The sequence below is a fragment of the Meleagris gallopavo genome, chromosome 13 (assembly GCF_000146605.3).
Source record: "Meleagris gallopavo isolate NT-WF06-2002-E0010 breed Aviagen turkey brand Nicholas breeding stock chromosome 13, Turkey_5.1, whole genome shotgun sequence".
Lineage (NCBI taxonomy): Eukaryota > Metazoa > Chordata > Aves > Galliformes > Phasianidae > Meleagris > Meleagris gallopavo.
Window position 1 is genome coordinate 1,821,174 of NC_015023.2, and position 15,885 is coordinate 1,837,058.

Consider the following 15,885-nt stretch of genomic DNA (forward strand, 5'->3'; position numbering starts at 1 on the left):
CCGCCGCTCGGGGGAGCGGCCCGTGACGGCGCGGGAGGAGGACGACGAGCTGCCCGACTCCATCGACGACCGGGAGATCTTCGATATCCTGCCGGGAAGGCGGGGGTGTGGGGGGGCGGGCGGGAAGGGCGGCCTCCGTCCTGCTTTCCTTAACGCCGCACATCTCATCCGCTCCATTAACGACCCCGAGCATCCCCTGACTCTGGAGGAGCTGAATGTCGTCGAGCAAGTTCGAGTCAAAGTGAGACTGTCTTACTTTTGTTGTTGCTTTTTTTTTCCTCCTTGTTTGTTCATAACGTTTTGTTTTGTTTTGTTTCCCAAACCGTGTAAAGAAGCGTATTATGTGAATTTACCGCGTTTAAACACGGTGCTTTAAGCCCTCGGCAAAGAAAACCCGAGTAGCGGGGCGCAGCTCCCAGCAGTGCTGTGCATGGAGCGCCGCAGGCAGGGCGCAGCAGCCCGCGGGTTTGTTTTCCAACAGGTGAACGATGCCGAGAGCACCGTGGCGGTGGAGTTCACACCCACCATCCCGCACTGCAGCATGGCAACGCTAATCGGCCTGTCCATAAAAGTGAAACTGATCAGATCACTGCCCGAGAGGTTTAAGGTGAGTAGTAAAATCACTCTGGAAAGCAGAAGAGACGGATGGTGTTCAAAAGCAACTAAATTAGAGTATGAGGCCACTGGAACTTTCTGCTCCGCGTTATGGGGGAGGGAAACGCTCCAGGCCAAGGAAGGAACTAAGGTAGCAGATTGGTGCAGAGCTGCAGTTCTGTACTGGTAGCATCACAGGTGAGTGGGGTTGTGATGTGAAGGCATGAGGGCACAGAAGGAGATGGCAGCACTTCAGCCCTCTGCCTGAAGGAGGCTTATGCAGGTGGAAATGCAGCGTTCTTTTGGACTTGGTTTTATTCTTCTTGGTACAGCATCTGGCCATGCCAGGAATGTCTTTTGTTGTTGCTTTGTTTTGCTGCTTTCTTAATTAAATACTTTGAGCTTCCAGTGTTTTGTTGACATGTCCCCTTTTTTCTTTCTCCATACTTTTTAAGATGGATGTTCATATAACACCAGGAACACATGCCTCTGAACATGCAGGTAAGTGTTTTATTACTCTGTTGTATGGTTTTCTTTTATTAATCAAAAAATTAGAAGATAGATTCCTCTACCTGCAGATTAGCTGTGTAGTATCTGGGACTGTACACATACCAGCCCCTTCTGGGAGATGTTACAGAACAGGAATGTGTAATAACAAACTTAGAAGCATACAGTGTCTTAGTTTAAATTTTCCTTGGATAGTCTGTGCTGTCAAGTAGTCATTGCTTAACCTGGACAGCACAGAAAGAGGGGGGAGGCTGGAGGTAAATTTCCTCTCCTGTTACACGTACACATGCATAACTTCCTGCTACCGAATCATAAATAACTTACTGGTTTGAGATCTGCTAATGTGCTGTCATTGACTTTACACCACAGCTTTGTAACGTAGTTAGCATCTGTGGAGTTATTTTAGCTGAGTACCACAGCAACACTGAGAATATTAGTCTCACTGTAAAGTGCTTCTAAAAAGACCTCCTATTCCAATATTTTGACCAGCTCCTTGTGGTATTTTTTTCTGTGCAGTTAATAAACAGCTTGCTGATAAAGAACGTGTAGCAGCTGCTTTGGAAAACTCTCACTTATTGGAAGTGGTAAATCAGTGTTTGTCTGCTCGATCATAATTGTCTGATCAGGAAACTGTTGGTATTCTGCTGTATTCATTTTGTATATAAGTGGCGTTGCTAATGCTACATGTATCTATGAGCAAAATAAAACTACCTTAAAGAAGTGCTCCATTACTTCTTCAAAATAAGAAAAAGTAGTATGGAGAAAATTAGCTTGCTGGTAGCTATAAAGCTGTGATGTAAGTTGGCTTTTTCTGTTTGTTAATTATTGCACTGGTGTGATTTTTTTTTCAGAACTCTTAAAAAACATTTGGTTGAACTTGTTTTTAACAGGTTTCTTACTATCTAAAGACTAGTTATAAACTGCATTTTAGAAGTGGATTTTGTGCACTGGGTTTCACAAATATACCAAGTTAAGTAGCAGTTAAGATCTTTATACTCATATGATTATTTTGAACTAATAGTTTTTCCTTCAAACATTCTGCACACATACAATATCTTGTGTATCAGCTATGTAGTACCTTTATCAGTTATTTAGAGAGTAATTAGTATAGAGTTCTTGGTTGTTTTTTTTTTTGTGTTAATTAGACCTGTGATAGTGATGCTTTACATTTCAGTATTTTTTATTGGATGATCTCAGATGCTATTTCAAAAACCTTATGAAGGACATTATGTAGACCACAGCCTGGTGGAACAGGCTAGTCTGTGTTGCCAGGAAACTAAGGCAGTGGTAAACCAAGTGAGATGGTGAAGCTCACACATATACAAGAAAATAGAACAGAAGCAAATCCAAATCTACTCATTTTAGAAATTACTCACCCAGTATACACAGAGCTTCTGTAGAAGACCAACTCTTCAGCAGCGTTTATTTGCTTATTTGATTAGCATCCTTTGAATAATGAGCATTTGCTTTGATGTTTGAATGAAACTGGAAATAAAAATAATATTTGTGTAAAATTAATGCTGATAAAGGAGTAGATTGACACACCTGCTAATATGCTCTTTGTCTCTCAGGCCTAGTCACTGAACTGATCAGTCCTGACACTGCCAGCCTTTGCACCACAAATGACAACTTCAGCTCTGGCAGTACGTGAAAGCAACTCATAAGCAATATGCTTGATTGATTTTTTTTTAATTATTATTTTTAATAGTAAAATGAAACTTATCCTTCAAGATTTTGTGGAAGACAGGAATGCAAATATGGGGGAGAAATAGAAAGATGAGTAGGCTGCAACAGATGTTTGATGTGCTTTAACCTATGTATAAAACAGAAGGAATTAGTAAATTTTACTTTATTTAATCTGCTTCTTAGCCTTCACAACTGCATAATAATAATAATAAATAATTTATTGGATGTTAGCTCTTGCCTCACAAGCCATGTTACAGTAATCCTATGGGTGCACTTTGCACTGCTTACTTTTTCAGAAAAGCAACGGTATGTGGTTAGGTTGTTCATAGTACATAGTTGAGAGATGACTTTTCAGTAAAGGGACTTCATTACAGTGTCAAACAAAAGGTCTGACTCCTGCTACTTAAGGATGATTAATTCCATAACTTTGGATCTGGTATGTTTCTTTAAATGATGTGGATGTTATATTAATTAGGTGAGAGAAACAACAGAAGGGACAAACCATTGTTACTTGGCTGAAGATCGCAGCTCCTTCTGCATGGGGCTCCCTCAGCTTGAGTACTTGCTGAATGCTAATGTTTTCATTTCAGCAAAAATCTTCCATTGCCCAGCTTTAATGATCACAAGCTATGGCCTGCTGTATGAAGAGTAAGTGGGAGAAGAAAACATTAATTTGTTACAAGTATTTCTTCACAGACTACTCTGCCCCTCTGCCCCTCCCCCCCCCTCCCCCCAAAAAAGAAGCCCCCTAACTTTAGTCTCTCCAGTGCTTTGTAATAGGACACATTTCATCAGAAAATATGACCCTTTAGAGCAGCTGTGTGGAATGCAAACAGTCTCGTTCAAGTCCAGGAAAAATGCCAGAAGCAGACATCTGTTTCAAACTCCTGGGCTCTGAGAAGAGTCCTCCAGGAGGACTGAATGGTATTCATTCCTCTTAATCTACAAACACTGTGACAAAACCTCCCTAGAGTGCTGGCTGTGTTGTGTGCTGGAGTAACCTGCCTTGTGTTTGAGCCAGCAGAACAACATAGTTTGTGTGTCTCAGGCTCTGCTGCTCTGCACATACTCAGGCCTGCACACACAGATCTACTTCCTGGGAGGAAACAGACTTCTTTCTAGCTACTCTCATGCTGTCATTGTTGTCCAGTAGTCTGCAATTTCTGAAGACTCAAACTCATTATGAGTGGCAACAAAGCAGCTCATAATGAGCTGCAGTTTCATATCCAGAGATGCTATTGATCTGTTCCTGGAAGAAGTGACAAGAAGAGCTTTGCATGTCAGTGGACAATATTTCTTGTGTTTTCCTGCATGGAGTGATGTGTACTACACATTGGCAACAGTTAATTAAAAAAGAAGTTATTTTAGTTTTCCAACTGTACTTAAGATTGATGTTTATAACAACTAAGTGCTTTGATAAGAATCTCCCTTGGGGGCATTGATTTATAACATGCTTTACAGTAGTTTTTTTTATAGCTGTTAAAAACATTTCTCTCTAGCCTGTCAAGCAGACAGCTGCACCACTCTTCCCCCCTCATGAAATGCACTGTTTGGCATAAATACAAACTGAGCAAGAAGTACACAAGTTTTTTCCTTAAAACAAAATTAATATAGCAAAATCTTTCAAATGTTACTATGGAAAATACCAAAAAAGAGGAGGAAAAAGAAGGGAAATTAAGGCTATGACTAGAGTGTTTAAATCTGCCGGTATGTTTCACAACCATTTACCAGCAATGTTTAATAGAAAACATACGACTTTTTTTTTCATTCAGCAAAATGCTGAAAATAACATTTTCACAAAACACAAGAGCCCTCGTTTTGTTCAGTGCTTCAGTAGTTGCAGAATATAAGCTGCGGAGTTGTATAAACTTTTTACGTATTTCTTAACATCTGCTCATGCATTTCTTTTATGTCTCACCTGTAAAGAGCTTTTGCATTCTGTGGCAGGTTGCCTCCATTGCTTAACTTTGTGGTGAGAGGAGCAGCACTGCCTGCAGTCATAAGGACATCCTGGTTGGTTGAACCATTGGAGACCCTGCTATCCCACCTTAATGTACAAATGCATCAGAGCAGCAACATAATTTGCAAGTAGCCTCTTTGATTTCAGTGCTTGTCACAATCTTGTTGCAGCACACACAAGTTTCAGGTGCCAAGGCTGCGCTCTTCACAAGTCTCTGAATCCTGCCATCAGTTCAGCTCCTACTAGAGGGAGAGAGCAGGACAAAAGTTAATTTCCATCAAGTCAGTGGAATAAATGTAACATGGCAGTGGGGAAACAGCTGCTATCTTAGAGTTTTGGGAAGGCATAAGAGAAAGAGAAGAAAATAGCAGAGCCATATTACACCTCACTGTGCTACCCTGGATTTGTCTTCCCTCCGTCCTGTCTTTCTGGGTCATTACACAACCCATCCCATTGTTCCCTCACATTGCAGCAGGTAACAAGAAAGCCTTTGTTGCCCACTGTCATTAAGTCCAAGTCCCTTCCCCACAAAAAGCAACAAGAGAGAAGAGGACAAGGAGAACAATTACCTATGTAGAACTAATGCTTTAGTTTGACCAGTGGAGGTGCACTCCTTTCCAAAATCATGACTACAACAGCTGATGAGCGTGGACAGCAGTTAAGCCTACACAGCCTAGCAGGAAAACCCCAGAGACCAGCAAGTCTTCCAGGACTGCCAAGCTCTCTTGTCTGTATGTGGTTCTCTCCATTATTTTGATATTTCTTGGTATGATGTTTTATTGTAGCTTTTTTTCTTTACCCAATTAATCTCATCTGAGTTCCCATCAGATGCCTCTCACGTGGTTTTGACCAAAATAACCTCAGTACAATGTCAGCAGTTTGCTTAACGCCAGGATGCCCAGCAGCTTCAGTTCTCTATACTTTTGCTCATGGAAGAGCTGGTACATGATCTGTCTTAGGATTGTGAAGGTATCTAAGCAGCAGTGTTTGTTTTCGTCACTTCTTCAAAGTAACAAATAAATCGACCCTGTAGTTTGCAGTGCTTGCATGAAAAAAATTGGTTAATGCCAACAGACTCTTTTTTTTTCCCTCCTGTTTTATAAGCATATAAGCAATGAAGTCTTGTCATATTCATATACTTGTTAGTAACAAGAATATTGGGCCATTCCTAGCAAAAATTTGAGTTGTTTAATTTTACAAATGAAAAGTAAACATTGTATTAGCTTTAATCTGTACACATCAGCTATGTATCATACGAGTTCAATGCTTGCAATATGTTCTATTGAACCTTAAAACTGCAGGAACTTTGTTATGAATATTGTGGTCTTCATCCTCTTAAAAGTTGTTTGAGCCTTTTACTGACTGCAAACATATTGGGGTTGGTTTTTTTGGTGTCTTGCATGCCCAATGGAACAATCCCTGTTTCTGCACAAAGAAAGATAAGATGAAAAAGATACCACAGTATGAATTGTGACTTGGTCAAGCTGGAGAGAATGGAAACAATCCCACAGAACAGACTCTGGAATATACAAATAAAGTAACATGCCAAAGAGAGGAAGTACATGTGTGAAAGCTGCCAAGACTGATGTAATAGTGTCTGATCAGCTGCATTCAGGTCTGTACCACAGAAGAAGCAATACACAGATAACATGCTGCCACAAACACGGAAGCTGGAGAGGCACTGCCCTGCTCTATGGAAGATGTTTTCCTGACTGGGTCTCCTCACACTGCTGTGTGAGATGTGTCCCAACCACACAGACTGCGAAACAAGGTCTGGCAGCTCTGCAAGCCAAATAAAGTTAAGGTACTGACAAATTCTCAGTGTGATGCAGAAAAGGATATACAGGAGAAATGGGATAGCTGAAAGTAATACCTGCTTACAGCTTCAGATGTGATCACGGGTTGTAACGATGCTCAGCATTACCCCAGCAGATGGTGCTATGATTTCACAGGGGTCAGCGGCTGTTCTGAGAACCTACCAGCACAAGCCTTACTGAATATCAGGGGCAAATATCTTTATCCAGAGTTCCCACTGTGTCCCCACCTAGCAGAAGGTGACTGCACCTGTCAGATGGGAAGCTATTCGTCCTGCCTGTCTGCTTGGGATACGGAGGCAAACAGTGCCTGTGCTGCCTCTGTTAGTCCAGATCAACTTTTTTGGTTTCCTCTTACCTGAAACCCTTCAGACTCATAAAACCAGTGTGCACCACTCACAACCATTCTGTCACTACACAGACAGGACACATAACCAGGTGCCTTCTCCACTAGCAAAATCTCCTTTTCAGTGCTGACAATTCCCACTGAAGTGACACACAATTTATTTCAGCTGACTTATTTTTTAATTGAAGCATTCAATTCTAATTAGGATGACAGTTAATGAAATCTGCCATAGAATCATTTGTTTTTTAGCCTTCATAAATGAAATTACAAATATGTAACAAATATGGAGAAATAAATAGATACAGTATACAATGCATCGTTATTTTCTTTGCCAGTTCATCAACAGAAGCCTATATATCGATATGACTTGATGATGACAGGATGATTGACTCATTTTTCCAATGAGCAGTTTTCTTCTTATAAGGGAAAGATCACTGCATCTGTATGAGATCATCTAGGAAAGCCCTCCTTCCTGAAAAATACTATATTCTTTTCTTGTTGCCTAGCTACATACTGCTGTTACCTTAGAAGGCTGTAGTTCATCTAAATTATTCTGGTGGTGCTGATGTGCTTGAGCAGAGGAGTAATGCAAATATATAGCCCTTTCTTTGGTAAAGGTTATGAAAGAGGGATTATGCAGAGGATAGGGTGAATGTGAAGAGAAAGAGCCTTTGAAGTAATGCTGTTTACTGTATTCATCATGGTGGTTTTTTTGTTTTGTTTTGTTTTTTTTACATTAATTGTTGAATAAAGATATTTCCACCTCATAGCCCTGGATGAGTGAGCAGGCAGTGAAATCACAGACTTGCTGCTTTTGACGTGAAACCTCTGATGCCAAGGAGCCAATTGCTTGGTTAATGCTAATTATTGCTGTGAGTAAACTTGGAAAAGAGAAAAGGCTGTCAAGGCCTGATTCTGCACTTGTTTCCAAAACTGTGAAACAGGAAAAATGCCATGAAAGGCAGACACTGCTGAATTTCATTAGCAAAGGGGTGATCACCAAGTTCTTCTTTGAATATAGGTAGCTTTGATTATTTGGAAAATTAAGACCGACCACTTAAAATGACTAAGGCCCAAATATTTTTATTGTAATATGTCTGCCAAAGACAACTCTAACAGGGAACTCTGCCCCCAGGCATGAGACATGTAGAGACTGAGGGCATGAGCAATAATTCTCAGGCATTTTCCCAGCATGACCAGCAACTCGGCTTCCTGCTGCCTCTCCAAAGATTCCACTACATGGTATTCGCTGGCTGTGCTACTAAGGTATTCATTCTGAGAGTAGTAAGAAATTGTTTTTCTTCCATTCATCTTATCTGCTTCACTGAAAACAGTTTGGGTTTAGATATAGGTTGATATGGGACTAGCCAGGACTGAATTAATTTTAGCACTGGAGTAACTAGCACTCTAGTTAGGGCTGATCATTTTATACCTTTGGAGAGAAAGTGACATATAATGAAGCTTATTACTTTTTTTCCCCAAGAGTAAGACTAGAAATAATTTTGACAAGTGAGAATAACAAAGTCCATACAATTCTAGTTTATCTTTACAATAAGCATGTTGAAGGTCTTCATAGGATTATCCTAAATAGCAGCAGGGGCAAAGCAGAAAATGAGACATTTACAAGAATGCCTTTTACTGTTGTTATACAGAAGTGTATTCCAACCAGACAAATTCTGAGTTTCTCCCAGAACAGATGATAGAATCTTTCACATGGAAATTCCTACACATTCTACATTAATGATTCCATAACATCACTCACCACAGGAGAAGACAACCATAAATTCTGCACTGGGTTATAAAGAAGCGTAAAGCCTTTCTAATTCAAATTCATAAATCTTTTCCAGGAGGGAGAGTTTTTTTCCTTAGCTTCAAGCTTTTTCACACTGAAGTGAAAAGGAAACTGAGTTATCCCTACATGGTAAACAAGATCAGGCTTCATTGCCTAAACCAAAAGGGCAGCTGTGTTTTAATACTGGTCACCATGAGTCCCTACCAGGAGCCTCATACAAGATGCAGCTTCTTTGAGCATTATAAAATGTACATTCGGACACAAAACTATATTTCTGTATAAGAAAATATAGATTGAAAAATTCATGTCCTTTTCCCGATCTTACACACAGAAGAGGGCAGCACAGTTAAAGTTCCACTTCACATTGTCACTAACATTATGTTTCTGCCTTACCTCTTTTCTTTGGTGACAGATCTACATGACTCAGCAAGTGTGTTGTTTATTCCAGAGAGGACCACAGGCCTGCTCCTACCTTGGGGTTTTCCTTGCAAGGACACTTTTCCTTGTTCAGCTGCCACATCCATGGAAGCATCTGTAATAGTGTGATTTTATTTGGGATTATTCATTACTTAGATATAATCCAGGTTTTCAGTCTTCTTGATATGTCTGTAGTGTACTGAACATAACTAACGCCTCATCTCCGATGCTGCTCCTGGCACCCTCACTGTAATCTCTTGCTGCAGAAAAGTTTTCCCTTACAATTATACTTTTCCTTCTAGAAGTTTCTGTGACTTTTCTGCAGTACTAAGTGGAAGATGCCTGCCAACAAGCAACTTTTGAAGACCTTGTTTTGTAGGCATATGGAATAAACAGGTTCTGTGGGTTGCCATGGGCAGCTTTAGGCTGTTTTCTACCCAATTTCCTGGCTATTAAATATTAGTTCCTCAATAAAAGAGAATTACAGTAGGCCTGTGAAAACGCTACTTAATGCTTAATTGAAAAAGAGTAAGTAGATGCTAGGAATTTTCAGGACTAAACAAAATTAGAAAGTATCTCTTCCCAACTCATAAATCCACAGTGACCTGCAATTTGAATAATCTGCATGCATTTCTGGTCCCCTCACTTCTAAAAAGACGTGTTAGAATTAGAAAATATTCAGAGAAGAGTAATTAAGGAATAGGTTTACATGAGTGACTGAATACATGAGATTCCTCAGCTGAGAGGCAATTTCTGAAGGAAAATATAAAATCATTACGTGTACGAAGAAAATTACACTCTTGCTTTACAATACAGTAACAGGGGGTGTTACAAGTTATAAAAAATTTATATGGCTTAAAAGCAACTAGAAAAATATATAGAAAAAAATGCATCAGCAGCCTCTGAACAGCAGGAATACATGGCAGGCATACGGGTGCAGTTTTAACTGCTTATCATGTCTTTACTGTCAGTTCTCCAGATATCAGCTGCTGACTGCTGGAAACTGGATGTAAGCTGAGTCTGACCTAGTACAACTCCTTTAATTTGTTATTGTAAATAGATTCATTCCCCTTGCCAAGAGCTACTGCTGGTAAATGATAAATCTTACATTGCAAATTGCTTCCTTACCACTACGTACCTCTCAGCAGGACAACCAGTCATTTACTTTGCACGCTCTTTAAACCAGCTTCTGTTGCAATGTGTAAATTCAGAAGCTTTTTCACAGTATCAGACTTCTAGATATTTTGTGAAAGGGGCCTCTGAAATCCACACTAAAGAGTATACATCCCACAAGAGTTGTAACAAGATATTTAGCATTCCAGTCATGGACGGACAGTCCATCTCTTCCCCAGTATACTGTAACAGGATAGTTTGTTGGTACCGTGGTGCACTTTGTCAAAAAGTGGCTATGAACTGTACAGGGAAAAATGAAATTAGATATACCACTTGTGCAACTTCTCTCTTTTCAGAAGTGTGATTCACCTGGCTCAGCTGTCATGAGGATTATATAGTACGGGAAGCTTTTGAGATTACTCAAAGCAGTGAGAAATTCAGAATAGCTGAGAGACAAAGCACATTTCCAATCAGTCCTATCCCAAATTATTTTTTGCACTCTTTCATTTAAGAAAGACAGAGGTATTTACTTTAAAAGCAACAGATTTAAAGTTTATCCATTCTGTGCTTCTATATTTAAAAGAACAAACCATACCATATTTTTTTGTAGTGATGATGGGTGAGCTTTAGAATTTCTGGTCTGGAGCTGGGAGGAAACTAAGTAACTGTGAAAGGAACTGTAACAGAAAGCTCAGCAATGGCAGTAAGGTTCTAGGCTGCAGCAAGTGAGGACTTCCTCAGCAGCGGGCACAGAAACAAAGGAAAGAATCTGCTTACCTTCAAAAGGCCTCAGGTAGCCAGGGTTCTCCAGCAAGAAACCCTCACCTCCACTGCCAACCCTTAAATGAGGGCTGGGAAGGAGTGCATCCTGGCTCCACCCCTTCCAGTCATTCAGGTGCACTGCATACACTGAGCTCCCCTGGTTGGCCCTGCCTTCTCACCAGGTGCTCAGTCACTGCTTCAAGCTGTGACTTAGCATTTCTGCTACAGGAACCAAGTTGGGATTAATTTTATAGATACAATAATTGGGTTTATTTAGGTTTCTGTCTGTGTTTTCCCCCTGCCACTACAAGTGAGCTCTCCATACTATGTTGATTTCTGTTGACCCCAAAGCTTGCATTTCTCACATCTCACTGTTGTAGCCCCAGCATATGGCTATCTCTACCCAGTAAAAAACATTAGCTGTGTTAAATGCAAGAGTAATTATGAGAATAAGCACGGCTCCTTGGCCAAAGGGAGGCCCTGCCTTGGGAATGTGTAAATGCAGGTTCAGTATGGATGCGGCATTCATTGAGCTTGCAGACAAAGGAATCAGAGGTAAGACTGAAAGCTCCACTGCTGATACAACCAGTACAGTTCAAACTGCAGTCTACTTTTGCACCACTACAGATCAACTGCAAGGTAATGCAATATACCATATGCTACATGAAAGGCCTAATACTTATGTACATACAACACACAAACAGAACCACTTGTGTGTATCTGTTCAGCACACAATATTAGTGAGTGTAAAATCACAGGGATGTGCAGAGAAAAAAATTAGGCCATGTGTGCACTTTTGTACAAAGAGTAGGATAAAGAAAAAGTATTTTCTTCATTTCCCTGTAGCTGTTTTTATCTTGCTTATGTTAAAAAAATAATACAAACCACATTTCCTGCCACTGCTTCTGTCTCTTGTCCCACTGGCCTAAGTCTCTCAGTTCTGTAATTAAAATAATAATAACAGCTGCTATTTCTTTTTTAGTCTAGGTATTTGGGAGGTAGCCAGACTCAGGCTTCTGCAGGAGTAATGCTTCCTGTAACTTGGCAAGAACAGATCTTTGTGGATATCTCTGCAGTTTGTATAGAAATAACTTCACCCACATAATGGCTGATTAATTAGACTTGAGCAGTGCAGATGACTTGAAAAGTAAAAAGAGGAGAAACACACAACTTCCAGCACAGAGCCAAACTGAGAACAATAGTTTCCCAAGTCTCACTCTGCTTATCCAGTCTTTGGGCTGTTCAGAATACTTCTATTATTTATAACCAAATGGGAAACAATTCCAATGTAAGACAACAACTAAAACAAAAAATAGAATTCATTGGTAATAATCATTTGATGTAAAAATTATAAATGCAGTTTACAACATGGCATTTAACCTTGAATAAACACTCATGAGGTAGAGTCACAGTTTATTCTTCCTCCAAAATTCTGCTTTTCTGCCTGAAAATCTGAAGGGAAAGTGCATAGATACCAATTTATGTATTCTTAGTTATGACTGCACCCCCTGCAAAGTTGTGCTTGTCATTTAAACTACAAAATGCGCTCTGTACCTAGTATAGCAAAAAGAAACTCCAAGCACAAGCTTTATTATCACAATAATAACTGGAACAACAGGATCATACTGCATGTTTTACATCTTCCACATGATGAAAAGTACTGAGGCCAGGATAGTGCACTAAAAAGGCAGACTGATGCTTCTCAAAAGCTACAGAATGAATGGGGAAAAAAAAGGAGAAGAAGAAGAAGAAAGAATGAGGAGAAAGGAAAGAGGAGAGGTGAGGGAGAGGGATACAATGAGACTTGAGAGTTAACAACAGTAAACTACAAAGAAAAGGCACCTTAAATAAAGGGTGATTGAAATAATCAAAATGAAAATTGTACAAGGATGAAGTGAAAATAAATGAAGCAAAATGTAGTCCATTTTTAGAGAGCTTACCATACAAAGTGAACATTTTGGATTGATTCAAAAATGGGAGACTCCAGTGGTTCCTCCAGGATCCCACAACACCCTGATAGTTAGAATGGAATTAAACTGGGTACCTGGCACCAAGGACAACCCAGTGCTTCTGGCCTCAGCAGAATTTGCTTGTTGCTTTCATTGAAACTTATTCCCTCCTCACACAGTGAGGACCTGGATAGACAGTGCTCCCTGACTGCAGCTCTGCTGCTGTTATGATGTGGCTGTTCAGGGAATAAACACTGAACTGCTCAAGAGCCACCTGGGACTCAAGAACCACAGATGGTAGCACTGCTATAGTCATAACCTCAATTCATTGTACTTCCAATCTGCCGTGCAGGCTGGAGCAGACTTTTACCTTCAACACTGATAGACTCCAGGCCTGGCTCTATGTAAAATTGAAAGAAATTATAAAATTTCCTGTTTCCATTTCAATATATAATGAGCACTAGGCTTATTAAAAATATGAAGTACAGTATGTGACAGAAGCACTCTTTAATTAAAACAAACCTTAGGCCAGTAGCAGCTAGTTGGAGAATAAGAATAGAAAAACAAGACATTAAAGTTTCTTTTACATAAAAATAAATTACAGTTACTATTTGTTAGAAGTAGAATCTTGTGTTAGTGGAAATGGAGGGCAGGTGAGAAAGGAGAGGGTTTGAAAGTCCTTCAAAGAAATTTAAATCAGCTTCTTGGGTCTGTGTGGTCTCAGATGCATCCCACCAAAATAATTACGTGCTGCAGCACCGTATGCAGGAATATATATACATAGCAATAGCAAATAACAAACAGAATTACATGCTGTGTGAAGAAGAACGTTATATGTCTCAAGTGATGAACCTGAATTATCTGTTAATTCCTTCCAACTTCACAAAATAGCTGGATCTATTAGGATCAAGGGAGATAAAGCAGCTACGTGACCCCTGTGATCCCTCCCTCTCTGGTTCTACACAGTGAGAACAGCCCTAACCGCCTTGGCACTGCACTCCTCCAGATGACTTGCAGTCATCCCTCTAGGAATAAGTGAAGCCTCAGGGACCTAATCCAAGACCATCTCACTTTCTGCTAAAGGATGATTCACAGAACCCAGTGCCAGATCCCAGTAGTATCCTGTAACTGTGATGGTATTCTGTAACCATTAATTCATTCCTTGTACCTGGCTGCTGGCACAAAACAAAACATTTGCCACGTGGTCCTGAACTTTTGTAAGGTATTTTCTATTTTCAGGCTCTCTTCCTGCTGAAATGCTGTTCTCTTAAAGTCTTTATGTAGTATTTTTATATGACTTTCTTGTTCTTTTTGTTGTTGTTGCTTTGTTTTTTTTTTATTTTATTTTTTATTTTGGTTGTGAGGGTTCTATCTTGTATTTACATCATTAAAACATTCATGATGTTCATCAGCAAAAGAGCTGGAATAAAAAATGGCTCTCATTTTTTAGCTAGGTTTCGATCAGCAATGCTACATATGCCATAGAAGCAGTACAGTATCTTTAGTTCTGATGCTCCCCAGATTTTCCTTCTTACACACAGAAAAGAAAGAAATATCCCCACTTTATATTCCAGCTTCTAAAATTTGGCCCTGACACACAGTGAAGCCAGCAGGACGGGCTGGTCCAAAAAATTCATAAAACCAGAGTACTTCCAGGTGAGAATTTTAGGCAGAAACATTCAATTTTTTTAAGCTCACTGAAGAAAAAACATTTCTGGAAGTATATTTACCCACTTGGCTGCATAAAAACACAGATTAATCGAGGTGGTTTGATAGATTTCAGATTATCCAAATTAAGTAACCAACGTGCATTTCAAATGCTATTGCTAATTTGTTTAAATATGATTTAAAATGTAAACCACGGCAATGTGTTCTGTTCATTTCACTGAAGCACTCACCGCTTCTAACAACCAGACCGACGATTGGAACTGACGCGGCTATTTCGGTGCTGTTCTGAGGGATAGGCAGAGGAGCGCTGCAAGCACTCCGTGATCTTTAACTGCCACATTAACACTTTAAACTGCTGTTATCAGGGCAAAGGGGTCAAAGCCATCCCAAGAGCATGGACTGGAGTTATAATTAGCTCCTGAAAATAACAAAACATTCACTCGCTTTTATAGGGAAAAAACCAAATCTATTTCCTGCAGCCAGACCCTGTAGAGCATTTACGTGTTTCTCTTGTCGTAGTTAAGGAGCCTCACAAAGTGAACGTTATAAGGAAAAGATGTTTCTCAGTTATGTAGAATTTTATTGCCTATGCAACTGCGCAGCCCAGCCCCAGAGACTTTCTTTCCTTTACCTGATTCTCTATGTCCATTTATTACTTTCCATCACCTCTCTATCTCCTTGCCTTCTTTAACCTTATTTCAGCAGCTGATTTATTAACTTAAGCATTTACTAATCTGATGGCAACGGTCCCTACACAAAGTCACAGGGATTTTCCCGCACTGACCAGGCTGTAATCTTCTGGGAGCTGAAGCCAGGGCTATTTTGGCTGTAAGATGTCCACCGCGTCGCGGTTGCTAAGAAAACAATAAACTGTGTGCACGATGCTGCGGTGAGCCATTCAGCATGCCAGCGTAGCTATCTGGGGCCCTTTCCTCACTTGATCACACGGTAATGACTGTGCTACTTAAGATAAAACCTTCACAGCCTCACTTTTGCTGCTCAGGTGAAATCAAGAGATGAATTTGACCTTTATGTTTTAAATCGGCCTCCGAAACCGTTAATGCGGCACGCAGCAAGCGTTTGTATCGTGCCATCACAGCACCTAGCACGGGGGCTTTTCCCCTCACCCTCTCTTGTACATTAAGTCATCCAAGCACGAAGCGATGCAAATTTTGCACGCTTGCAAACGTTCTTCCTAACAATATTGTAGACAGTACGGCTCCTAAGCCACAGCATAGGGCACAACGAGCTGAGGAAACCTGCCCGCGTACACCGCC

The 15,885-nt window shown here is 40.3% G+C and overlaps 1 protein-coding gene across 1 annotated transcript; it reads left to right on the forward strand.

Moving 5' to 3' along the window:
• Nucleotide 1: 1 nt before the first annotated feature.
• CIAO2B (cytosolic iron-sulfur assembly component 2B) lies at nt 2-4,158 on the forward strand (the record flags this gene model as incomplete). The annotated part of the gene is made up of 5 exons (XM_003209823.4): nt 2-83; nt 162-241; nt 482-607; nt 1,050-1,095; nt 1,618-4,158. Coding segments are annotated over 5 exons (432 nt in total), but the record flags the coding sequence as incomplete, so codon positions are not given.
• Nucleotides 4,159-15,885: the final 11,727 nt, after the last annotated feature.